This window comes from Pleurodeles waltl, chromosome 2_2, assembly GCF_031143425.1.
Source record: "Pleurodeles waltl isolate 20211129_DDA chromosome 2_2, aPleWal1.hap1.20221129, whole genome shotgun sequence".
NCBI lineage: Eukaryota > Metazoa > Chordata > Amphibia > Caudata > Salamandridae > Pleurodeles > Pleurodeles waltl.
This window is the reverse complement of record NC_090439.1, coordinates 69,623,467-69,650,159: the sequence shown is the minus strand read 5'-3', so window position 1 is coordinate 69,650,159 and position 26,693 is coordinate 69,623,467. Positions and strand designations below refer to the sequence as shown.

General features: G+C 46.1%; 1 protein-coding gene across 2 annotated transcripts in view; it reads left to right on the top strand.

Moving 5' to 3' along the window:
• The window catches only part of ANKS6 (ankyrin repeat and sterile alpha motif domain containing 6), a 389,890-nt gene that overhangs the window by 140,971 nt on the left and 222,226 nt on the right, over positions 1-26,693 (top strand). For both annotated transcript variants that reach the window (XM_069219478.1, XM_069219477.1), the window contains exons 6-7: positions 3,604-3,752; positions 20,178-20,388. In XM_069219478.1, the coding sequence (XP_069075579.1) occupies positions 3,604-3,752; positions 20,178-20,388 (360 nt within the window). The remainder of the gene's footprint in view (positions 1-3,603; positions 3,753-20,177; positions 20,389-26,693) is intronic.

The following is a 26,693-nucleotide window of genomic DNA, read 5'->3' as shown; positions in this document are numbered from 1 at the left end:
ATGCTCAAAGGAATAACTCAAGACCAATTTTTAAAAATACTTCAGAGTTTTATGTCATTTTTAAGACCAAGATTATCAAAATTGGTTAAGTACTTTTTGAAATATGAATTTTTGAAGTTTAATAAAATAGTCTTATAATAGTAATAATAGTAAATATGCACCATAGAAATAAATGGAAGATCATCTTTAAAAAAACATATAAAATTGTACAGTTGGTTAACCAAGTTCTTCTTTTGCAGGTCGATGTCGTCGGTGGGCACACTGTGCGAGCTGGAGAGGTTCGGGCGGCTCCCAGTTCCCACAGGAGCAGCGAGTAAAGGTCTCAGGTGGTGGTGCAGGGCCACTGTAGGGGACCACTTGGAGAAACACTGCACAGGCAAGAATAAAATTGGTTCCTCAGGGTCCCCTTGGAGTGCGGAGGTTGCAAGGGTTGGGGACCCTTATCGCACAGCAGGTTCTTCAGTGCAGGGCACAGGGCGGCCTGGGTGCAGAGCGAATCCGTGAGCCAGGAGCTGTGCGCAAGTGTACCCTCCGAAGCAGGAAGTAAGTCGGTTCAAGGGTCGTTTGCAGGACTACAGGGGCACTGTGGCAGGAGGTCCCGGGTGTTCCTGAAGTCTCTTGATTGGGCCTTCCTCCTGGTCCTTTTTCAGTGCTGAGCAGGCTGGTTTTCTTGGTGTCTGACGTTAGCTGACCAATACCCTGGGTATTATGGTTAGACCACTGGAGGCTGCAGTGCCACCAAATTTGGCACACTAGCAGGGTTTGTCCTTGCGGTCGGCCGTTGTTTGGTTCAGCTGTGGCCTCTTGTTCAGGAGTTAGTGGCTGGAGAGTGAAGTGACCCTCACTGGCTTGCTGGTTTCTTGAGGTTGTAGGATGGTACCTCCACTCTGGAGGGAGTTCTGTGAAGATTTAGAAGCCTGGAAGTCCTCTGTTTTTTTTTTCTAGAGTTTTTGCAGTTGTCCTGCAGCTACTCAGCGGCGATTGTGGGGTTCTGGGTGCAGCAGGCAGGGTTTGGCACCTTTTCTTTGTTGCAGCAGGTCCACACTTCTCATGCCTTGGATCTTCTTGGCGCTGGTCTGCTTTTGTCCATTAAATCTGATTTCCTGGTCTCTGGATGTCCACTAAATACTGTATTTAGTGAGGGTCTTACGGGGAACTTGGTAGTGGCCAGTGGGTCATTGCTACCTTTGGGTGGCTCACCCACTAAAGTGACCACTTCTCTATTCCTGATTGGCTATTTTCCTTCCATCCAAGATGGAGGTAAATGAAATGCAGTGCCCACCTCGAAGGCAACACCTTAGGGGTGGTGCATGCCAGGTGGGGCAACTCTTCCTTCTTATTGTGTGAGTTTCCCCCGTTGCTCCTGCCAAAAGCGGGGGTTTGCACAGGGGTTACCATCTGCTGCTAGAAGCAGGCCTGGGGATCGAGTTTAAAAGGCAATTAGCCCGTTGAAGCTCACCGCCAGGGCAATGCACGTTACTGAGGGAGGGGGTGTTGGCACCTCCACCCAGGAAAGGCTTTGTTCTACAAATCAGAGAAGGATCTCTCCCCAGCGTTTCCTGATTGGATGTCAGGAGATGGCAGGCTGGATAGAACTAGTCAGCAACTATGCCAGGGTAGTTAGCTTTTGCAGGGGCACCTCTAAGGTGACTTTGAGTACTTTTAGGGATAGATCCAATATAGGTTCCAGTTTAGATTTATCATTCTAAGTTGTTTGACACCAAACAACCCAGGGTTCAGAGTGGCCATCATGCACCTTGGAAACTCGTATTGACCAGTGGCCAGCACATGCATTTAAATAGCTGCTCTGTTCACTTACTGTGTCCCAGGGTTGGCAAGGACACAATGGGGGCATATTGCTCATGCGGCTATGCCCTCACATAAAAATATGGTGCACCCTGCCTTAAGGCTGGAAGGCATGCTAGAGTGGTGTCTTATCCATAGAGTATGTAGTGTATGGTGGACAGGCCATACAGGCAGTGTGCCATGTTGGGTTTGTGTTTTAGGTTTACCTCGGAGTACTCAGCCTACATAGGTAGGACTGGGTGTATCTGGGTGCAAGGCCCTAGAGGGTGCCACAATTAGTGCTGCGGCCCTCAGGGACCTATACTTAGTACCCCATGACCAGAGTACCAAAGTACCTTTTTCTAGGGACTTATAGTGGTAGGTAAGGATGTATCCAATTGTACCAATGCATTACAACAGTTATAGGGAAAGTGCTCCGGCCCAGGGACTCTGGTTAGCAGTGGCCCTGGGCACTTCCATTTCTAGGCTACGTCATACATCAGGCAAAAAATGGGGGCTAACCATGTCAAAAAGAGCCCTTCCTCACAGTATTGTTTACTGTTGCCGGTGGAAATTAAATTAAAGAAGATCCAGAGGGTTATGGCAGAAAGAATCTAGAATACGTGTTGTAGGAAGGATTGAGGGGGGGACACCATTTTTTTAGCATGTGTGAAGAAAAGAGATGAAGAAGGGCACAACATCGCACGCTGACCATTTCAAAGATAGGAGAGTATTATCCCAGTAGTGTCTGTCTGTCGGTGAAGAGCAGATCAAGTATGTGTCTGCCCATGTGTGTGGAGGGTGGAATTATTTGTGATGCGTCAGGTTCTAGAGAGGCGTGTGCATGAGGATGCTGAGAATTATTGATGGATTAGTGGTTAGAAGGAAGCAAAGCCATCACCAGGCTTGGGCCAAAAATTGATAGTTAAAAAAGGCACATTCAATCAGAGGAATGGTGGCTCTGGATACACTTATGGGCAACATTACAGTGCAAAACATTGGCATAATAATTGCATAAAGCATTGTGCACATGTATGTGCCTAGAGTATTGATCCAGGGTGAGATGCAAGCAGTTATTCAATCTTTGTTTAAGCCAAGGATGAAGGAAGCCAATGACACTTTCATTGCATAGTCATTGAAGATGTGTTAACATTGTTGGAATTGACTATATTCCTAGCCGTTGTAAAGATAGTCCTATTAATTTATTACACTGTGAATTGTTTTTTTACACATTGACTCTTATTTACTGTAACCTAATTTGATGACAGACTTAAGTTGTAACAAAGATCTTGTCCTCGATATCTGTTGCACAGGAACCAAGTTTATAACCTACTTTTAAACTTTCTTGCTTTGCTGTGCTTGGTCCCGCCAGCCTGAATGACAGCAGCTATTTTGACTGTAATTAACCCTGAGCTGTACTCTCCAGCTTTGTGAACTGCTATCCATCTAGATGCGATCACAGAAGAGAAATTGATTTCTTATCCATTTGGGATAGTCTGCAACTGTTCCCTACACATGATCTGCCCCGCTAGCATGGGTTGTAAATTTCACTGTTTCAGTACTCTGTGTACAAATGCATGAATTCAGGGTTCTATGTACCTTGCAGCATTCCATGGAAAAATGTTTTGTTGAAAGTTACAAATAAGACAGCTTATATTTTGAAGGTGTTAGTTACCAGTACTGCAGGGCAGTACATCTAACAGATGTGCTTCTATCAGAGGAGTTTCTCAGTACTCGAACAATTGTTATCAGATAAATAGGGTGAGGATCTCAGAAGATGCTGAAATTTGGATTAATGTATTTATTTTTCCCTTCAAGACACTGAGCTTGTGCGGTTGTTGGCATCAGTCTGTATGCAAGTAGACAAAGAGAAGAGCAAGCAGAAAAATAAATTGAATTTGTCACGCTCAAGAAGTAAGCCATCTTTAAACATCCCTCTCCCTCAAGATGATAAGGGAGGCTTGAAGGTAGGATGACTATCATGTACAGTGCCTATAGTGTAAAAAAAAAAAAGAAAAAGTCTAAAATGTACATTCTGAAAAATATAATTCTACTGATAGTAATGCTGACAAGTTGTTGTGCAATCACTGACCTTTGGGATATACTCAGTGCTTCATTTGTAAATAAAAACATGCTGGTGCCTAAAGCCGCCCTCTTAATCTCGCGGCTGCTGCATTTAAATGTGCGAACACGGAATACTGAGGCAGCGTAATCCTGAAGCCATCTCGGGCCCCTTTAACCAATTTAAAGCCACTCCCTGCCCCTTCAGCTCTCTCTTGCAGCTTTCTGCTTTCTCCCTTTGTGACACTCTTTTGTTTTTTGTCTTCCCCCGTCTTTCCCATATGTGTCTTTTGCTCGCAGTAAATGCTTGAGGCAGAAGAATAAGCGCCCGACCTGAAAAATAAGTGCTGGTGCTCAGGACCGCAAAAAACAAGCACAAATGAAGCACTGGATATACTACTGTTTTCTGGTCTGTAAGGCATTGGACATGTTTTCTTTTTAGATATGAACTTTAACTTTTTTTTTTTTTTTTACGTACTTTTGGACATTGTTATTAAGCCTGACTTTCTCATCCTTGTGCATTTAATAGTAAAGGACTTAAAATCTTTTCCTTATTGGGTCGAAGCTCTCGTTTTTAGTCTGCTTCTCCAGAATTCCTACTGCACATTAACTACATCTTGCATGATTTGGCATCTATCTTGGCAAACAAGTTTTAACATCAGGCCACGCTATATTTGGGACTAGATCCCAACCTTGAGGCAAACTTTCCTAACACAGTTTTTTTACTTCCGCCAGTGCATCCCACCAAACTTGCATTTGTGTGCTCTGAGTCTGCCATGGTCTAGGCCATCTGGATAAGTGTTAACTCCTTAAACCTGATGTGGTACCTCTTACAGAGGCTAGACTTTACCTAAATCTCCATGCTCAGAGTAGGGTGGACTCCCTCCTAATGCACTCAGAAATTTCTTAGGCATTTTATCTTTATGTTTGTGGTGTCTGCAATAAAGAAATAATTTATCATTCATCCGTAGTACACCTAGCTCCATAGTCATCTCTGAAACTTAGGCAGGTGTGCTACAGCGTAACGTAATTTAGTCTTCTTGATCTACATCTTCAGACCCTTTCTCATGTGAGTCCACAAGCACAAACTGATCTCTCCATGCAGGTACATGCAAATGTATAGCTCCTGTCGCAGTTTGCACAAATCTGTCAGCTTACAGATTTAACCAAGTGAACATCATGTTTAGATAGGGGAAGAAAGGCTCAATGGATTTTTCTGTGTGGGTAAGGTTACTTTACAATATGATAAACATTATGATCTTTTTTTGCATTCCACATCTTCACTTTTCCTTGAGTCCAACATTGTTTATAATTTGTCATCTCTGGCAACAGTGGTGGAATCCTTAAGCGTACATGTTAACTCCTGTGCTGATGAAACGCAGATCCTCCTACTAACTTGGGACCGGAACAGTGGTGTTTGAGGGGATGTGATGGAGGAATCTCCAGTGCAACAAGAGTGAGACAGAAGTGCTGGTTTTTGCCCCCCGCATACGCCCCCTAACTCCCCCATTCCCCTATCAACGCCCTTGGGAGTGAAGTCTTGCCTAGAGCTGCCCCATCTTCTCATTTTCCTGCTGAAGTGGTTTGGAAACTTGGAGTGAAGTTTGGCAATACCCCCATCCATTAAACCATGGTTGAATATGTAGTTGGGATCCGTTTTGGTCTCCTCCTGTTCCTAAGGAAGTTTTTGGTTACTGCCCCCTCTCCCTGTCAGAAGATGGTAATCCATGTCCTCATTACTTCCTGGCTGGACTATGCTAATGAATTACACTGGGGTCTCCCTTTGTATCAACTCAAGAGACTCTAGTTGGTGCAAAACTCCACAGCATGGCTTTTGTGTAATATTCAGAGGAACATCTGGTTCCAGGCCCATCTCACGGAGTTGCTTTGGTTGCCTGTGTGGTCGAGAGTGAGGTTCAAGGAGCTGGTGCTAGCCCATAGAGCTTTCTATGGCCTTGGCCCCAACTAACTAAGAGACTCTCCCATTATTGCTCCGCTGATGAATTCTTGGTAGTAGTACCTTAGACAAAGAATAAGAGATCGAGAGGCACCTCTTTTTCCACGTTGGCCACCGCTAGCTGGAATGCTTTTTCCTTACATATTTGTGCCACAAAGAATGCTAGCTCTTTTAAACATCACTTAAGAACTTAATTATTTAACTGTGCCTTTTAATGTTACTCCTCCATTGTGAGGTCAGTGATCGATGAACCTGAAACGAGTAGCTGTGCGCTTTACAAGTGCTATTTGATTTGATTCGATTTAATTTAGAAGCTTAAGGTATTTGTTCACATACCCTTTACCATTAATTTGGATTTCTAGTTCTTGTAAATTCAAGCACTTAGGTTGACATGGACTTTTTCCCAGACCAACCTGCTATGTATTCCTCCCTCTGTAAATAACTAATGACTTTATAAAAACATATCTTATGCTAGATGCTATGCTTACTTTTATCTCATCAGTTGGATTAATTCTTAGGGGACAGATATGGGAACCCCTTGTTATCAGCATCCGGTATAAATTTGAATTAGAGACACATATTAAGGTGTCTGATGTAGACTCAGTTCCCTTGCATGCATTTTATCTACCCATAATCCAGTCCTCTTGTTTCTCTACTGGGTATTGTATATGCCACCAGGCGAAATGTAAATGCACCTGCCCTCACATAGAACCCCTCTCCTGGCAAAGCATGTTATAAATGCAAGGGAACAACCTGGACAGCCAACAATTACATCTTTACCAACCCATTGGTGCAGTTACTGCCGCAGGTAAAAGACCATATGGAGAGACTAGTTACCTGCTGAGGATTGCCTTTTTGTTATTTATACCATCTGTCAGATTAACCTTTAGCATGCCCATGTGGAAGAGTTTGCTGAAAAGGTGTAGGCCTCATAGAGTAGTGCCTAGAGCCCAGGTCCTCAAGACTAAACCATTACACCATTGCAGTCCTCACATCTGCCTGCCCAGGCAGAGGGAGTCATGTGACCAGGTTCCAGTGAATTGAAAAGTCAGAAAGGAGTCAACAGCACTACTTGTACCACTGGCAGGGACTGGAAATCACTATGAGAGAGTGGAGATTCATATTATTGGTCTCTTGTACTACACCCATGAAGTTATGCACCTCAAGCAACAAGTCCATACTTGGTGTTGTGCTACAAGGTACCATGACTGCCTATGTAATGACTAGGACCTCAAGGTTTTTATCTTTAAGTTATTTTCTAGCACCATAAAGCTTGGAAATGCTTATAAACAGACATTGTGCTCCTAAACAAGATCATATTTTGATACTGTAATACTCTATGGGTTAGCCTTGTTTTCCTCAGAACCCCAGCTTCTACCAGTACAGCGCATTAGTGGTTCTGTCATAATTTCTACACCATCAGTTTTTCAGTTGCCAGGAGGTTATCCAATACTTCCCCACACATATTAAATGAAAAACTTTGCAACAAACATACACATTTAAGGAAAAAACTAAGTATAATTTATTGTTGTGCTAATTTCATATTATGTCATCAACAATGAAACTTTAGCAAGGCACTCTGTGTGCTTGTGCCATGTGAAAGTGCACACGACAATATAGAGAAAGTTAAAAAAAAAAAAAAATGTATTTTTTTTAGCAATTGTTTAACAGGCCAGCTGTCAACTATGTGAATACAAATATGAAGATGGGTAAACAAACAAATATTTTCTCTTATTTCCCCATTCTGTTTTACAGTGCGGGCCTCATATATAAGCCTTCAATGTTTTGATCATTTAAGTCACCTACTAATCTATTAGGGCCTTCATCAGGTCAAAGGGATGGAGGCACTCCAATCTTCATAAGCTCTATTTAGCTTTATAAAATCTCAGGTGCCCCACAGTGGCCTGTTAATCATCTCAAATGGTTTCTAAAGATAACCTATTCACATCAGTCTGTCAGGTGCAGTACATGTATGAATAGACTGCAAACTTCAGTGTCTTTTGCACCCAGAACTTTTCTGTGGAAAATTTATTAAAAGATGGGGTCGTGCCTTCCGGCATCAAAATGGCAGTCCCACTTTGAGTGCCCCGGACTCCTCTGTCATCCATCGCTGCACGCCCTGTTTCTCCCGCATCCAGTTTACCCCTGAGGTGATAGCAGCCCCACCTGTAGGTCAGGAGATGTGTAGTAGAGAATAAAAGATCTGTGGGGGTTTGTGAGGGCCTGCCAGAAGACAGGGCAAGCGAAGTGCTGCGGACCAGGTGGTTGCCGACGTGGCCTTGAGGAGGAGCCCGACCCTCCATGAGGTGGCAGAAACGGGCGGCTGAGCTGCGCCGTTCTGAGCGGCGGTGCGGCCCAGCGGCCAACAACCGGATGCATGCCACGTGAAGGACCAGGTGAGGCAGGAGATTCAAGCAAGACGAGGAGGCGAGCTGAGGAGCTGGAGTGCCAGGTTACTGCTGTGGCCTGCCTTAGGGCCTTGACCGGGTGGGCCCGACTAGAGGAGAAAGGCAGCGTGTGGTGGGCGCTAGAAGGCCTGGCACCCGAGAAGGAGCCAGGAGGATCCTGTCACCCATACTGCGCAGGCCAGGACTGCCATAGAGAAGACTGACTGACCTGCCCTGGGGCCTGGGCTGAGCGGACAAGGCCAGAACAGAGGTACGGCACAGAAGGGGCGCATGAGACTCTGGCCGCCGAAGGGGAGCTTGAATGATCCTGTCACCCGCATTGTGCAATTCACGAGTGGACAGGAGCAGAGTGGTGGATGCTGAAGAAGGGGCCGAAGTGGGGGGAGTGCAATGAAGACTGGGCCCCTTGGAGCTTGACCCAATCGGAAGACAAGTGAGGAGCATTTGGGTGGAGGCTGCGATGGGGCCGAAACGGTGGAGGTGGCCTGAAGGCCTAGCACATTAAGCAGTGTGGTGAGGTGGGGAGAGCCGGGTGGAGAGACTGGTGAAGAGTGGTGGCCAGACAGGAGTGGGCGGCAGACGCGGTGTGAGACGAACTGTAATCCCAGGATCCGTGGAGACCTCCCCTGGGCTGCCGCCCTTTCCCCTTCCTTTGGTTCCTAGTGAATGTGCGGTCCCCCGTGGTTGGGCCCTAGAATGCCAACCCTGCGGTGACGGAAAGCGATCCGAGCCTCTGAAGTGATAACCTTGTGCTGTGTGACAGTGAAGAGGTACGTGGGGAATCGTGGCACCCAGGCCCTGCAGTCTTATCATGGGGAAAGACAAAACGAACAGGCAGCGACCTGCATTTCAGCAGCGCATTGACCAGTTCACCACGCAGACAGCTCACAAGGGGTCGGGTGGCCTCTCACCAGAGATCCCTGTAATAGAAGAGGTGGACACGATCCTACAGGCCATTCAATCCTCGCAATTAGCCATCAAAACAAAAAATGGTGAAGTGCGGGAGAATGTGGGCCTACTGTGACAAGATTTGCGAACAGCGGTGGGCCGCATCAAAGAGGTAGAAGAGTCTCCCTGGCAGAGGATGACATCACAGACCTTAAGCCCAAAGTCGCCAGCTACTGACCCGTACTAGTGAACTTCATCATAGAGCTGAGGATGCCGAAAACCGCTCCAGACGCAACAAACTGCACTTCATTGGCTTTCCAGAAGGAGCTTAAAAGACCCAGGTGGTAGAGTTTCTGGAGCATTGGATTAGATCCTGGGTGCCGGAGCAACAACTATCACCTTGTGTCGCATAGGCTCTCATTCTAATGAGACTACTGCAGAATCGCCTGCGGTGTGGGAGACTAAGTCTGACCCACTGCAGGCAACACCTGTCACTCCAATCTGGGTTTTTTGCTCCAGCCAACTAGCAGTGCCTCATCTCTACCCAAGGACAGGGATGACTGGGCAGCCGAGCGCATGACATGATTGGTTTCTCAGGGAAGCTGTGGTCATTCAGGTCTCATCCGTTTTTCTGTTACCTTAGTCTCATATATAAAATGACAAACAGAGGCAATATATGTTTCAATAATGATTTTAATAAAACAATTGCATCTTAGATAGCAAAGCATGAGCTGCAATACCCAGGAAGACACAGCATGATAGTATTAAAATTGTGACAAGGAAAGTGAAGCATAGAAATAACGCTATCATATTGTCACTACGGTCAATAGACTAACTCCTACCTAGTCTATGATAGAGCACAGCATGTTAAGCTCTAATTCTGCCCTTCAGGTTCCCCTGGGAAGACATCATCCCCCATACCTGAGCAAAGGCCTGCGGTCTGCGTTAGCATCTGTAGCGAAGCATTCGGCAATCAGCATACAGTTGTGGTTTTCTGGCTGGAATCTCCCTCTAAAGTGTATGGGACAAGGAAGTGTTTTTATAACAACACAGCCTGGTGTTCTGAGAAAATGTCCCTACGTAAGGATGTGTGTTTTCTACAAATGTTGGAGACTAAACTTATACCACGTTCACCGGCAATGTACCATGCTGTAGCCTTGGAAGAAGCACAGAGTGAGCAAGAATGTCTTGTAACAATAACATAAAGCCAAATAAAATATATCTAGGTTAGAGTGCACAGCGGCTTGGCCTAGTGTGTCAAAATAGCGTGCATGGAGCTATAGCTAAAATGGCTACACAAAACTTGGTTTGTCATTGAACGTGCCCATAGGGCGCTGGTGCCCAGACCTCGTCTGGGAGGGCCCAGCTGACCAACGATTGCTAGATTTCTTATCTTTAAGGGCCGCAACACTATCCTCAGAGAAGCAAGAGTGCACCCTGTTCTCTGCTGGGACAATCACAAAATCCTCATCTTCCCAGATTATACACGAGAAGTGCAAAATAAACGTCGCTCCTATGCAGGTGTCTTACATGCTGCTTTTACCTGCATGCCTCAAGGTCCTCATGGATGGGAATTAATTCTTCTTTGACTAACCAGAAACTGCTTTGAACTGGTTCACTAAGGAGCTCAATGTTGCCCGGAAGGGCCACCCACCCCGTGCAGAGAACTCACTTGGACCGAGCTACATGGACTCGCTGGGGTTGAGGGGCAGACGAAGACGCACTCTGTCCCATTGCAGGAAGCAGAGTGGGGCTACCCAGTCACCTGAGGAGGAGTCAACAAGCTCAAGGGATCTGAAGGGACCAACCACATCCGGCTGTCCAGAAGAGAAGTGACCCGTGCCAGACCACGAGGATGATCACCTTAGTCAAACTCCCCACCCAGTCGTAAGACTTGGAGAGAAAACTGATCCCAAGCAACTGTAACAGAGACGGGAGGGAGATATTCTGGGCGGAGGTGGATGTGGGACGAGGGGATGTAATATTGCAGAACTCCGACTATATGGAGGGGTCCACCACTCCTCACCCATTACAGACACCTTGATTTTGAGGTTTTGGTTGTGTTCAGGGGCGACAGATGCTTCATGGATGGAAATATGGGGTGGGGGCAGTTGGGGAGATGAGGTGAAGTAACAGTAGAATACTGTCATGTTATGGCTAAGTTTTGTTTGTACTACAGTTTTTCTTTCAGGTGGTCTTATCGCGCCCCTAGGGCTACGTTACACATATGTCCCGCCCAGAGGGACCCTCTACATGCAGCTTTCTCCCCCGGGGGAGAGCGTCATATGCAAGGAGCCTAATGCTAGTCAACACTGGTTCCCAGCACATACTGGAGCTTCCTAAACAGGTTCTTTCCTGGAATGTTAATGGGCTCCTAGACAAAATCGAGCGCTCTGCGATCTTCAACGCCCTCCGCCGCCTTGCCCCTTCCATAGTGTTACTCCAGTAGACACATTTGCTTGGCACCAGCCGCCCTATGCTTGTGTGAGGCGGTTATAACAGTCTACCACACAGGCTTCTCTAGAGGGGTAGCTGTCCTGCTACACCGCTCACTATCCATAGTGCCACCACAACAAAGTTAGATCTGCAAGGACGAGATGCTGCCGTGTCTGGCACAATCGGCGGCCGACTGATTAATCTCCTGAGCGCTTACGCCCCCCTGAAGCGTTTGAATGATTCCTAGAAACTCTCCAGGAAATGGTGGCACGGCTCCCCCCGAGATTGACAATCCTGGGAGGTGACTTCAACTCCGTCATGAAACCGGAGATTGACACCACTGGGTCCCCATCCATAAATCGGGTCGCTCGAGCTACAAGACTGAGCCCCTGGGCGGAGGACTGGGGCTCTGTAATGTGTGGTGGGTATGGCACCCTAGAATGTGAAAACACACACCCACACTCACACTCACTCACACACGCACTCTTTACGCACGTGAGAATAGACCTCCTGTTCATGCCGGCCCTGGATGTTTCCCGGGTTGCTGGTACGGAGATACTGCCACGCGGAGTCTCTGACCATACACCATTCCTTGTCCAGTTAGATGGCACTGGCAGGGCCCAACGCCCACTGTGGCAATTGAATGCCTTGCACCTCCAAGATGGTGCTTACGTTCTAGCCCAAAGAGGACAGCTCATCAACTACTTCACGAGCAACTTGGGTTCTGTGCCGTCGCGGGGCACAATATGGGCCGCCTGTAAGGCCACCCTTGGGGACATGCCAAACATCTTCTCTGGGTACGAGAACATGCGAGGAACCAACAAGTGGTAGACCTCGAGGCCCAGGTATAACACTGTTAAATGCAACTCTCCTCCACCACTCATGCGTCCATTACGAGACAACTAGGCCTAATTAGGGAGGAAATCTGTCCTCTCACCCTTGCAACCGCAAAGCATGTGGCGTGCTTCAACGGCTCACGTGTACGGATGGGGTGATAAAAACGGAAAACTGATACACTAGCTGGCAACCCGGCCCTTGGCAGGCAGGGTTGTCCCTGAAATTGTCGATGACTCAGGAGCCACCTCCCAGACACCCAAAGATATTGTGCAGAGCTTTTCCACTTATTATACAAGACTTTATGCAGAATGCCCTAGACCCCAATCGGAGAGCAAAGCCCCCTGCTGAGAGACGTGTCCTTCTCTAGAATCTCAGCAGCGGAGAGACACGACCTTGATTAACCCATACTGCTAGAAGAGATCAGGACAGCTATTTCGGCTATGACCTGGTCCCCGACGGGTTTCCGATGGAGCTTTACAGTGAGTGCAGTGACATCTTGGTCCCACACCTGTTGAGCATGTAGGAGGAAGCTGAACAGATGAGCAGTTTTCCCCCGGGCCTCGACAACCCCACTATCGTGGTGATTCCAAAGACCCACCTTCCATCGCAACACTGCTCTGCCTACTGCCCTATCTCACTCTTTAATACCAAAATAAAAATTCTATCTACGAATTTGGCCACCAGGCTGAAAGAGTGCTGCCTTCTCTGGTCCTTCCAGACCAGTGTGGTTTCATGCGGACTAGTAGTACCAGGCATTGCCTTAGATGGCTGCACGCAGCACTAGCTTACCGTGGCTCCCTGACCCCTCCCCCTGGTGCTTCTTATTATAGATTTCGAAAAAGCTTTCGACTCAGTGGACTGTCATATCTCTCCCAGGTGCTTCTGAGTGCTGAGATTTGCCCTAAATATCAGGGACTGGTGCAGCTCCTTTATTCCAATCCAACTGCCCGGGTGCAAGTGAATGGGGTTGTTTCGGACCCCATCCCCATTCGCCGGGGAACTCGCCAGGGGTGCCCACTGTCCCCGCATCTGTGCTCTAGTGATGGAGCTGCTTGCGAAGATTATAAGAGAGCAACCATTAATCAACGGATGGTCTTGGCCCACTGGCCGTGAGGACCGCATTGCGTTGTACACTGATGACGTGCTTCTGTACCTGGCTAACCTGGCCAGTAGTGGACCCTGATGTGTGCAAATATTGAGGCTGTTCTCTGAGGCTTCAGGTCTGACACTCAACCCCAGTAAGTCCGTACTGGTCCCATTGCATCCTGCAAGGGACTGCTATTACTGGCAGAGCAGTATTCCTAGTCGACGCAGCAGCTTCCAGTACTAGGGAAATACTGTGGCCCTCTTGCCCAAATTGGCCTGGTCACTCAATGTCACACCGCTCACCCAGAAGATCAGGGATGACCTCCAGAGATGGCGGACTCTGTCTCTTAGTGTCCTGGGAAGGCTAGCACTATAAGATGATGATTCTGCTGCGATTCCTTTACCTTCTCCAGAATTTCCCCCACCAGATACCAAGGCGATGGTTTAAAGAAATGTATGCGGTGGTGCGCCAATTCCTATGTTATAACTCCCGCTCTAGACTTGCATTCCGCACCTGTCAATGAGATGTGTATGAATGGGGACTAGGAATGTCCAATTAAGATTTCTGTTACTTAGCAATGCAATTATTGGTGCTTAATGACTGGCTGAGAGGTGGGTGGTCGGATCCAGCGTACCAGCTTGAACTCCTGACGATGAGCTTTCCCAGACCACTTAAGCTGTTGTATGGTAACCCCCTTCCTGCGCCACATACCGAAGTGACGAGGGTGATTCTGATGGGGTGGAGGGTGGCGCACGGGGTGGCGGGATGGTGGCAGAGCCTCACCCAACAGATCCCACTATGGCGAGGAACATGGCTCCGTGAAGTCTCCGCCTTGGAGGGGATCCAGAAATGTGACAATATAGGCATTTAACTTTTGGGGAGCGTTTGGGTGGGCTCCCATATGCGGTCCTATCAGGAGCTTCAACAGCAGTACTCGCTCACTAAGAACCAGTTTCATAAGTACCTACAGCTCAGGCATGCATTAGGCGCGCACATCCATGCTGGTATGGTTCTCCCTGAATTTAGCCCAGCGGAAGCAAAGACCCTGATGGGTGGTTTTGGGGTGGGGGGAATGGGGAAGTATCTCAAATATACCGCACCATGGTCAACAACACATCGGTACCACTCGAAAGTCTCAGGGAGAGGTGGGAGGGCTTGTTGGGCTGAATAGAGGAAGAAGATTGGCGGGATGCCTTGATGGCCCAGAGAAACCTAACCTGGACTACCCACCTTTGACTGGTACAAACATATTAACTGCATACCACACACCTGATAAACTGCACAGAGTGGGTCTCCGACCCCATGCAGACTGCCCCTGCTGTGTAAGCCCTAACGCAGACTTCTACCTCATGGTGTGGGTTTGCCCACACATGGGCGAATGGTCACCACTGAAATCTCCAGGATCCTGATGGTGGAGATAGAGACAGCCCTGCTACCAATCATGTAGGGAGTCCATGAGGGAGTGGGGAATAGCAGAGCAGAGCAGGTCTTCCTGGGGGTGGCGTGCCTGGTGGCCAAACGCGATATCGTGGCCGGCTGCAATTCGGAGACGGCACCACCGATTGCTCAGTGGAGGCGGGGGCGTAGACTGGTGCACGCAACGCGAAAGGTTGGTATATGAGGCCAGAGGGTGCCCAGCCAAGTATAACAGGGTGTGGGGGAGATGGACAGGGGCATGGGAAATCCGATCAGATGAAATGCCTTGGGTGTGATGACAATTGCTCAATGTGTTCCTAGACCTCACAATATGCGGTGATTATGTTCAGATGAAAACTAAATAGGATTTGTGTGTCTGGAAGCCTATCTGTGGGATGCAGATGTGACCTATTGCTATTAATTTATTGTAACAAAAAAGCTAATAAATTGTTTAGCAAAAAAAAAAAAAAAGATTTCTTCATGCCGTCAAAGCGTTCTAGTATTCACAGAATGCTCCCAATGTTTGCTGAGTTGTATAGATCCTTAGTTTTCTTCACCTGACAGATTGATGTGAATAGGTTATCTTTGGAAGTCAATCGAGATAAGGAAGAGGCCACTGCGGGGCACTAAAAAACAATGGTATAAAAGAAAGAAATGCTTTTTCTTCCTTCTTAATATTGTCATGCGCATTTCCACGCGATAAAATCACTTTGTTTATCTTACAAGCTAATAGAGCACCTTGCTGGAGATGTATTGTTGGTGGCATAATGTGAAATTGCCTCAACAATAATACATACTTTATTTCCTGTGCTTGTGTTAGTTGTAACTTTTTGCATTCATTGTATATGTGTAGGAGGCTGGCCTGGCTTATAGTGGGTACCTTGTGGTACTTAAACCCTGTGCCAGGTCCAGTTATCCCTTATTAGTAGAATAGAGGTGTTTCTAGCAGCTTAGGCTCATAGAAGGTAGCTATGGCAAAGCAGCTTAGGCTGAACTAGGAGACATGCAAAGCTCCTACTATACCACTTATATCATATAGCATAATATCATAAGAAAACACAATACTCAGAGTTAATAAAAATAAAGGTACTTTATTTTAGTGACAATATGCCAAAAGTATCTCAGATAATACCCTCACTTAGGAGGTACGTAATATACACAAGTTATATGTACACAAACCCAAAACAGGTAAGTAACAGTAAGAAAAGTAGTGCGAACAATGTAGAATCACAATAGGATGCAATAGGTATACATAGGTCTAGGGGCAACACAAACCATATACTCCAAAAGTGGAAAGCAAATCACGAATTGGCCCCAGGTCTATGGGAGATTGTAGAGGGTCGCTGGGACTGTAAGAAAACTGTAAGGGTGTCCAAAATACCCCACCCCAAGACCCTGAAAAGTAGGAGTAAAGTTACCCTACTACCCCAGAAAGACACAATAGTCGTAATAGGGGATTCTGCAAGAACCACAAGCACCAGTACAACACTGAAGACAGATTCCTGGACCTGAGGACCTGTAAAGGAAGGGGACCAAGTCCAAGAGTCAAAGTGTCGGGGGGGGCAGATGCCCACTAAACCCCGGATGAAGGTGCAAAAGGGCTGCCTCCGGGTGGAAGAAGCCGAAGATTCTGCAACAACGAAAAGGGCTAGGAACTTCTCCTTTGGATGGAAGATGTCCCAGGGCGTGCTGGATGTTGCAGAAGTGTTTCCAGGCAGAAATACCGCAATCAAGCCTTGCTAGCTGCAAGAGTCGCGGTTGAGGTTTTTGGGTGCTGCTGGGGACCGGGAAGGACCAGGACATCACCCCTTGGAGGAGGAGAAGGGGGGCGCTCAGAGAGCCCCCGCAGAAGCGCAGGCAGCACCCGCAGAAGTACCGAAACAGGCACTTAGAATATCTGTGAACTCAGAGTCACAAAAGGGGGGTCCCACGACGTCGGAGTCCAACTCAGCGAGTTGGGCAATGCAGACCAATGCTAGGCTGTGCACAAAGGAATCTTTTGAGAAGTGCACAGAAGCCGGAGCAGCTGCAAATCACGCAGTACACAGGTTTGCTGTCTGGCGGGGGAGGCAAGGACTTACCTCCACCAAATTTGAACAGAAGGGCCACTGGACTGTGGGAGACACTTGGACCCAGCTACTGTGTTCCAGGGACCACGCTCGTCAGGATGAGAGGAGACCCAGAGGACCGGTGATGCAGAAGTTTGGTGCCTGCATTGGCAGGGAGAAGATTCCATCGACCCACTGGAGATTTTTTCTTGGCTTCCAGTGCAGGGTGAAGGCAGACAGCCCTCAGAGCATGCACCACCAGGAAACAGTCGAGAAAGCCGGCAGGATGAGGCGCTACAATGTTGCTGGTTGTCGTCTTGCTAGTTTGTTGCGGTTTTGCAGGCGTCCTGGAGCAGTCAGCGGTCGATCCTTGGCAGAAGTCGAAGAGGGAAGTGCAGAGGAACTCTGGTGAGCTCTTGCATTCGTTATCTGAGGAATAGCCCAGAGGAGAGACCCTAAATAGCCAGAAAAGGAGGTTTGGCTACTAAGAAAGGAGGCTTGGTTACTGAAGGAGGTAAGCACCTATGGAGGGGTCTCTGATGTCACCTGCTGGCCCTGGCCACTCAGAGCAGTCCATTGTGCCCCATCACCTCTGAATCCAAGATGGCAGAGGCCTGGGACACACTGGAGGAGCTCTGGGCACCTCCCCTTGGAGGTACTGGTCAGGGGAGTGGTCACTCCCCTTTCCTTTGACCAGTTTCACGCCAGAGCTGGGGGAATCCCTGAACCGGTGTAGACTGGCTTATGCGGAGATGGGCACCATCTGTGCCCATCAAAGCATTTCCAGAGGCTGGGGGAGGCTACTCCTCCACAGCCCTTCACACCTATTTCCAAAGGGAGAGGGTGTAACACCCTCTCTAAGCGGAAATCCTTTGTTCTGCCTTCCTGCGCCTGGGCTGCACAGACCCCAGGGGGGCAGAAACCTGTTTGAGGGGTTGGCAGCAGCAGCAGTGGAAACCCCGGAAAGACAGTTTGGCATGGAATTGTCTCCCCAATACCAGAATGGTAATGGTATTGGGGTGACAATTCCATGATCTTAGACATGTTACATGGCCATGTTCGGAGTTACCGTTGTGACGCTACACATAGGTAGTGACCTCTGTGTAGTGCACAGGTGTAATGGTGTCCCCGCACTCACAAAGTTTGGGGAATTTGCCCTGAACGATGTAGGGGCACCTTGGCTAGTGCCAGGGTGCCCACACAGTAAGTAACTTGGCACCTAACCTTCACCAAGTGAGGGTTAGACATATAGGTGACTTATAAGTTACTTATGTGCAGTGAAAAATGGCTGTGAAATAACGGTGACGTTATTTCACTCAGGCTGCAGTGGCAGTCCTGTATAAGAATTGTCTGAGCTCCCTATGGGTGGCAAAACAAAAGCTGCAGCCCATAGGGATCTCCTGGAACCCCAATACCCTGGGTACCATATACAAGGGAATTATAAGGGTGTCCCAGTGTGCCAATGAGAGTTGGTAACATGAGTCACTAGCCTGCAGTGACAATTTTAAAAGCAGAGAGAGCATAAACCCTGAGGTTCTGGTTAGCAGAGCCTCAGTGATACAGTTAGGCACCACACAGGGAACACATATAGGCCACAAACATATGAGCACTGGGGTCGTGGCTAGCAGGATCCCGGTGACACATATCAAACACACTGACAACATAGGGTTTTCATTATGAGCACTGGGGCCCTGGCTAGCAGGATCCCAGTGAGACAGTAAAAACACCCTGACATATGCTCACAAACAGGCCAAAAGTGGGGGTAACAAGGCTAGAAAGAGGCTACCTTCCTTCAGTATGGGGAAGGATTGGAAGCCTTCTGTGAATCGACAAAATGCTGGTGAAGAAATTCTGACAGAACCCATAATATATTGTGCCATATTTTGTTATCAGCATGAGTTTTTCAAACCCCCTCGTCCCCCAACCTGGATGAAGATTGGACAAAGAAAAACATCCGAAACAATACAAGTCTAAAAATTCTAATAACAGGAATGATATAACCAAGGCATTGGTATCCCTCTGATGCTAAACACGTTACTCTGGGAACAGTTTTTCTGAATTGTAACTCTACACTAAGTCATCCCTTTGCTTCTTGAATGGGTCTTTTTGATGGTCATCGGCCTTGGTCAACAAACATGTCTACCAAATCATGGAGGGATGTGTAGAATGATAACATTTAGTACACTACAAATAGGCAACACTAGTAGGCAGTGATTGATGCTTCCATCAGTTCCAGCAACTGAGAAATTAATTTAAGAGGACAGTGTTTGAGCAGATTTGAATTTAGAGATCGAGGGTCTAAATATCTGTTCCTCAGGTTGTACCAATAGATTGTTCTTGCTCCCTCTTGAGCACTTGAAATACGGTATGTGATTGGTAGTGAAAAGGATTTGGTCAAAAACCTCAGTACGCTTTTTCTTAGGAAAACACACATAGAGTCCGAACAAACATTTATATTTAGGCCAGAACATTGGTATTTTAATAATTCATTAGATAAAAGAGTGAGGGACAGGAAAAATGGGCCTTCGTACTTCATTCCAAATCATGGATAGTGGTTCACCCTCATGTCACTGCCTGAGGCTGTCTTTCACATTTTTTCTCCATACACTGTTTGCTAGCTATTCAGTTGCCATTTTGGCTCTCTTTTTGTCCACTAAATGGAAGAACCTCAATTTTAATTCTTCCAACTTGTGGATGTATCCCTTTCTTTCCTGATGTGCAAGTGGCCATTCTGAGCACTTGGTTCCACTTCCTGCTTTCATTCAGTGTGTGCTTTCTGAGTGTAGAACAGCAGAAGAAAGAATACTGGAAGTGTGTGGTACAGATGGTCCTGCAAATACAGCATGAGATACTGAAGGTTTATTTAATTTGACACTTCATACCTAGAAAGAGAATTTTTTTTCCAACCAATATACTTTTTTGCTTTGTGATTTATTTATTTTATAGAAAACTTTTGTGGTAATGGCTTGCTTCTTCACCTTCTCTGTGACATTTTTCAGCCCCTTTTAAGTAGATGGATATGCTACATTGGAGCCAAATGTCAATATTTGGGGCTTTGTCATTTATGCATATGGTCTACTAAATGGCATATTTACCTCCCTATGATCTAGCCAGTTATTATGCTTCATCGTTTTTCCCTTGGTTCTTGTGCCTTGCTCTGCAGTTTACTTTCACATGCGGTTTTTAATATGTCTGCGTATAGCTGAGATGACTTGATTTGAAGATAAACTGATTTGCTCTTATTAACTCCCTAGTCTTGGTGGAACAGAATGTCAAATCGATTTCGCAAGCTCAAGCTGACCCAAACCTTGCGCCATGGGCTTTCCACCAACAGACTGGTACCTTTCACAGAACAACCTGATGTGTCCTTGGATTCCACAATGAGGGCTGCCTCACAGAGTGATATACTGAGCACGAGAAATCCAGAGGTTGTATCTGCTTGGACAGAAAAAAGCAAAGATACTGGTAAATATTAATTCAGTTCATGTCTGGGGATGTTTCCATACCAGCAGTTTATACTGGTCATATGACTCCTGCAAAATAGGTCACTTAAGAAGTGCAAAGGTTTCTCAAAAGGCACTGGGAATGTTTTTAAGCATAGCTATCATGCCCATGGATTAGGCTTCTTCCTTTGAACAAGCCCCCTGTTAAAAGGGTTAACATTCCGAGCAAGCCATCATTACTCTCTTCAGTATGACTTGACCCTCTTTGAAGACTCACAAAGATCAGAGATCCAGTGTGACATGGCTCCTTGTAGATGGTCACATTTTATGTGTAAATGCTTTTAACTTTACAAAAACCTCAAGGTAGGATTTATAAGTACCAGCCTGGTGAGTCAGACATTTCCAAACAAGTTTATTATTTGCACATAAATGCAGTTTATCTCGGCCTTGTATAAAGCAGCACTGAACTGGGTGGCTTTTTAGGAAATTATAAGTTACTTCATGAGATATTTCATTTATTTTGGCTTACTAATTAAATCTTCAAATGGGTGCTTTCATAAGTCCTCATTGGTTGGTGATGGTGGTAAAAAGCACATTTCATGTTAACCTTCATGGCAGTAACTTCTGTGAGATTGTCAAAGACTTACAGTATTGCCCATAAGTAATATGGCGGTGATTATCTTAATAATTCCCCCCCTTAAATGCTGTTTTCATTTTTGACTATTGTAATATCTTTCAAAAATAAAGTTTTTATTCATTTTTGCTTGCTGAAATTCAGCACATAGCAATACGCTACATTTTGGTTCATCGCAGGGTCTTAACCACAAACTGGTAGAATTAGAAACATTATTGGCTCATACCAGGACTGACACACTGTCCCCTCCCCTGTCTCTCATCAATTCTTTCCGATGTTCCCTCTTCTCAGATTGCAAGAGCCCAGGTCTCATGTTATGGTGTTGCCTTGTTGACCTACTTGGAACTTCCCAGCCTAGTCCTTTGTAGGTTGTCCACCCACTTGAGATTATAACAAATTTCCTAAGATAGCCCCTTGCTCATATACTGCTCTTTCAGCCTCCATACAGGCTGTCATTCCAATCAACCACATTTGTACAGTAAAGTCAGCTGTATTACTCCACATTTTTTTAAATGCCCCTTTTTGTTATTAAAAAGCCTAACAAGAACAACAAAAATGAATGTCTGGGTAAGTCTTCATCATTGTTGATACCCAGGATCATAAAGTGGGTTGTTACCGGTTCCTGGGCCCCAAGAGCTGCTGACAGTTCTCTTATTTCCCCCTAGTACTCCTTTTTTTCAGAGCACATTCCCAGATAGTGTGGTAGAATGCTCCTTCTTCTGTGTTACACCTCTGGCATGTGGCTAATTGCCCCCCCCCCATTTTTATAGTCCACTTCTGTTATAATAGACTTTGTAGTATTTTCTGCTAGATGAGCCACAGTCTAGCTTACATCGACACTTCTTGTGTGTGCTTCACTGTCATCTCCCAGTCTAACAGGCCTAACTCACTTTAACTAGCAACTCTAAACCTCATAAGATGATTCCACCTATTGTTGACTGGGGTTTGGTACATAGGGGAAATTGCTTTGTTTGCAGTGGATCATGTAAAAATCCTTTTTCTGGAGAGCTATTGTCCAATACGTCTGTTAACTCTGCTTTGTCTCTAGGACTTGTCTAAGTTGTAGATATATATTCCTGGGTGGTGCTAGATCGTATTCCATCTTTAGGGCCTCAAGTGACCTAACCTTCCCCTCCTGTGTCATGTCTCCCAATGTAGAGATCCTTATGAGGTCCCAATTTCGGAACCCCTTGTAAAGCTTATCTCCTTTCCACAACGGGGATTGTTTGGATTATTTGCCTTTGCATCCCATATAGTTTGTCGCCCTGTTCAATGTCGACAGCAGCCTAACCTGGGTGGGGGGGTCAGCAGCTCCCCTTTAGACTTTGCTCCATACATATGGTGCATGTGTCCCGACTTTACCAAATGAGCTCGCTCTATCCTAGTTGCTGGCTCTCCCATTGGTGTGAACCTCCAATCATTTGTGAACTGAATTTGGATCACCATGTTGTAAGCACGGATGTCTGAGAAAAACAACCCCATATTATAAACTGATTGCTGTAGGGAGCTCAGGGCTATTCTGGGAACTCCTCTATCCCAGAGCAGTGTACGTCGTTTTGTCTTTCTTGTCAAAAAAGGCATTAGGAATTAGCTAGGGAGTGTTCTTTAAGGGCTATAGAAATTTGGGTATATTCATCATTTATATACGGAGACTCTGTCCTATTAGTGAAAAAGGACAGCTTCCCGCGCCTCTGAGTCAATTTGAAACTCTGAGACTACCTCCAAGTTCCTCTCAAGGAACTCCATCCTGCCTGGCGTGATCTCAGTACCTAGATTTTTAAAGCCTGTTTATGAGACTTTGAGGATGTGTGTGATGTCGCCATGCTTTCTACAGTCCCCCATTTCATATATAATGGACTTAACCTAGTTTATCCGGTATCCTGGGTACTTGTCAGAAATACAGAAAATGGGCAGTACTGCATGTAACAAAGTGGTGGGGGTACGTAAGTTATAATAGGACATTGTCTGCATGAAGGGAAATTTTCCCCGGTTCGCTCACCACCTCTGCGAAGCCAAGAACACTAGCCCTCATCCTGACACAACTTGCCAGTGGCTCCATACGAAGAGCAAAGAGTAGGAGCGATAGAAGGAAGCCCTGATAGGTGCCCCTTTCCAATGTAAACATCTTGGAGAAGACCCCACCGACTTAAACTGCCGTTCTGGGGCCATTGTATAAAAGTGCCACCCACTGACAAAACCAAAGCCAAAGCCAAATCTCTTAAGGCCTTGAAAGAGATATATGCAGTTGAGTAAGTCAAACGCTTTCTCTGTGTCCAGTGTGACAACTGCAAGCAGGTCACTCATGTTGTGGGCATTGTCTAGCCTTGTGTTTAGTCATCAGAGGTTCAGATGAGTGGATCTACTGTAGAGAAAGCTCATCTAGTCCTTGTATACCAGAGGATCAGTGACCTTAACTAACCTTTGCCAGAATTTTAGCTAATAGTTTCACCTTCGTGTTCAGTAGTGATACTGGCCTTTATGAGATTAAATTAGTTTTATCTTTTCCCCTTCTTGGGGATCATCACGATGATCTTATGTCTTTGATCTGGGCCAAAGTCTCCTATGTGTCTAGCCCTGTTAAACATGTTGAGTAGGTGAGGACTCAATAGCTATGACAATCTCTTGTAATACTCTACAGGTATCCTATTGAAGCCCTGGTTCTTACTGCCCTTCATCCAAGCTTAGCCTCGGAAATCTCAGATAGACTGATAATGTGATCTAGTAATACCACAATCTCCACGTCCAGTCAGGGAAGTTGCAGTCTGATTGGAAAGGACCCAATATCCTCTCCAGTGCCGTCAGTCCTTATACTATATAATGGTTAGAATGCCATGCAAATTTGTCTGCAATTTCATGGTCATTGTCTGCCCACAGGCCATCCTCCCTAGTGATTTTTCTCATTTTCTCACCCATCTTCTCTCCTGCTCTCTGCTTCTTAGCAACAGTAGTCTTCATATTTTATCCCAAACTTTCTATAGGTTAGTTTGAACGGCCATAAAGTGTTGCCTGGCTAAGTTGTGTGTGATGGTGTGGTGTTCCCTCTCAAGGACTCAAGTCCCAGATTGTCAGGCAACCGTGTATCTAAGTGGATTTACTCCTGTCTCAATAATTCATTTTGAAGTTCTGTGATGTGTTCCTGTTTGCGTTAATGTTTTTGGGAAACAATATTCTGTGCCCTATCTCTCAAGACTGCTTTATACACCTCCGAGACCACAAACACAGAGTCTGTGGATAATCACAGAACAAGAGATGAGATAATCGCTATCTGGGACTTGGCTACTTGCAAATCACCAGGACTTGATGGCCTATCAGTAGAACTTTATAGCACATACATGTCCCTCCTGATCCTGAAATTAGCTGAAATACTTAATACGGCTGTGAGTGGCCTCTGCCCTGGTTGTCTCTTCCAACAGACCTTTAGACATCCTCAACAATATTTATAAGATCCTAAGCAAAGTATTAGGGACCAGAATACAATAGGTGACCCCTGATCTAGTTCACCAGGACCAAAATGGCTTTGTTTCTGGTAGATCAGCTTCTCTTTGCATCTGTTGCCTACACTGGATACTGTCTGAAGCGCAGTGCAGTTAGCCCTATTTTGCATGCCTTGTGCAAGACCTAAAACAAAGTTCAACAGCATGTTCACTGAACTACAAATGGTGGACATGGGTCATAAGATAAGGCCAAACTGGTTACTTTACACACATCCCTCGCTCAAGGTGAAAACGGTTAGCTGATATCCAAATTAATTCCTGTCAAATGTGACACCAGACAGTGGTATCCACTCTCACCACTTTTATGTGCATTCGTAGTGGGATGTTAGCCCTACAACTGCCAGCTGGGTCAAGATGGCTTGGTTCCTTGGCATCCGTGAGGGATTAGCAGAGGTGATGTACTCACTTTGTGCCTTTAAAGTGGTCTCTGGCCTTGAAATCAGACAGGCCTAATCTTGCCTGCACAAACCCTTGTGGTAGATACACAAGTCCACTGGAAAAACATGACCTTCCATTATCTCGGAATCAACGTTTACCATTCCATTAAGGAAATACAGACATAAATCTAATGAGCACATGTAGGAAAGTACCACTGTTGGCATGGTTACCCCCCCCACTCTTTTGCCTAGTGTTGATGCCAACTTTGATTGGAAGTGTGCTGGGATCCTGCTAACCAGGCCCCAGCACCAGTGTTCTTTCCCAAAACTGTACCTTTGTTTTCATAATTGGCACAACCCTGGCACACAGTTAAGCCCATTGTAAAAGACACCCATGGAACCAAGGGCCCTGTGGCCAGGGAAGGTCTCTAAGGGCCGCAGCATGTATTATGTCTCCCTAGGGGACCCCTGACCCAGTACCTGTACACTGCCTTGCAGCCTGTGTGTGCTGGTGGGGAGAAAAAGACAAAGTTGACATGCCCACAAACCACTGCCTGTAGCATAGGTAAGTCACCCCTCTAGCAGGCCTTACAGCCCTAAGGCAGATGCACTATACCACAGGTGAGGGCATAGCTGCTCGAGCAATATGCCCCTACAATGCCTAAGTCCATTCTCAGACATTGTGAGTGCAGTGTAGCCATATTGAGTATATGGTCTGGCAGTGAGCCTCAAAGGCTCAAGCCTCGGATTACAGTGCCCCTGGGTACTCCAGCTAGTGGAGCTGCCCACCCCCAGATTAGTGGGGACCTCAAAATAACTGCTCCCACCAATCAGTATCTTTTGAAGCACTCTCATGGTTGGAACTTCTGTTTCCCAGCTGAGAATAGCTTGGGTTTTAAGGGCCTTGTTAGCAGTATCATTGCTTAAGGCCTGCTACCCCTGAAAATATGTAATGCACTATGCCCTCTAGGGGCTACATATATGGTTACTCTGCATTAATATTGCCATTTTGTGGTGTCCCCTAGGGGCTGTTCTAAGCATTACAGTCATATCAATATTTTAAAATATTTGTGGCCCATAATGCTTTGCAGGGCATTATTTTTCAAAACATTATTTTTGCTCATAACACTTGTGGTGGTCCTAGGACAATGGGACCACATTCAAAACATTGACCACAATATGCTCTTTCTGTCTACATAATCTCTGAGTCCCCACACTAAGTTAGTGGAGACTCCAAAATAATATGTTCCACCATTTCTCATGGCTAGAACTTTTGTTTTATAGGTAGGAGAAGTTTTGTTTTAAAAGCCTTGTTTATAATATCATTGTAGTAGACCTGCTAATCCTTAAAACGCTCTCTCAGGGCCAAATACATGGTTACACTGCATTACTTTCTCCTGTTTTTATCCATGGGGGTTATGCTTTAGGGGCTAACAATATGGTTACATGCCCTATGCTCTAGGGGCTCACAATATTGTTACATGCCCACGTTTCTTACAAATGCTATTTTTGTTATGGTGCCCTCTACGGGCTGTTTTGAGTATTGCTGTTCAATGCAAAAAGTTTATTTCTGATAAAGATTTAAATGGTAATTGTATATGTTTTAATAATCTCTTCTTATACAATTATGACCATAATTCAGGCCAATTTAACATCCTTATTACACTACGACTGTTTGAACACTCTTGATGTGTATGTCTGTGTGACCCTTCTAGTTTATTTCTCCTCTGTGGCTGTCTTGTGTCTTTTTGGGGGGAATTGTGTTAGCCAGCCAGCAACTCTGATGGGGGGGGGATGGTAAAAGTGGTATTCTGCTGGAATT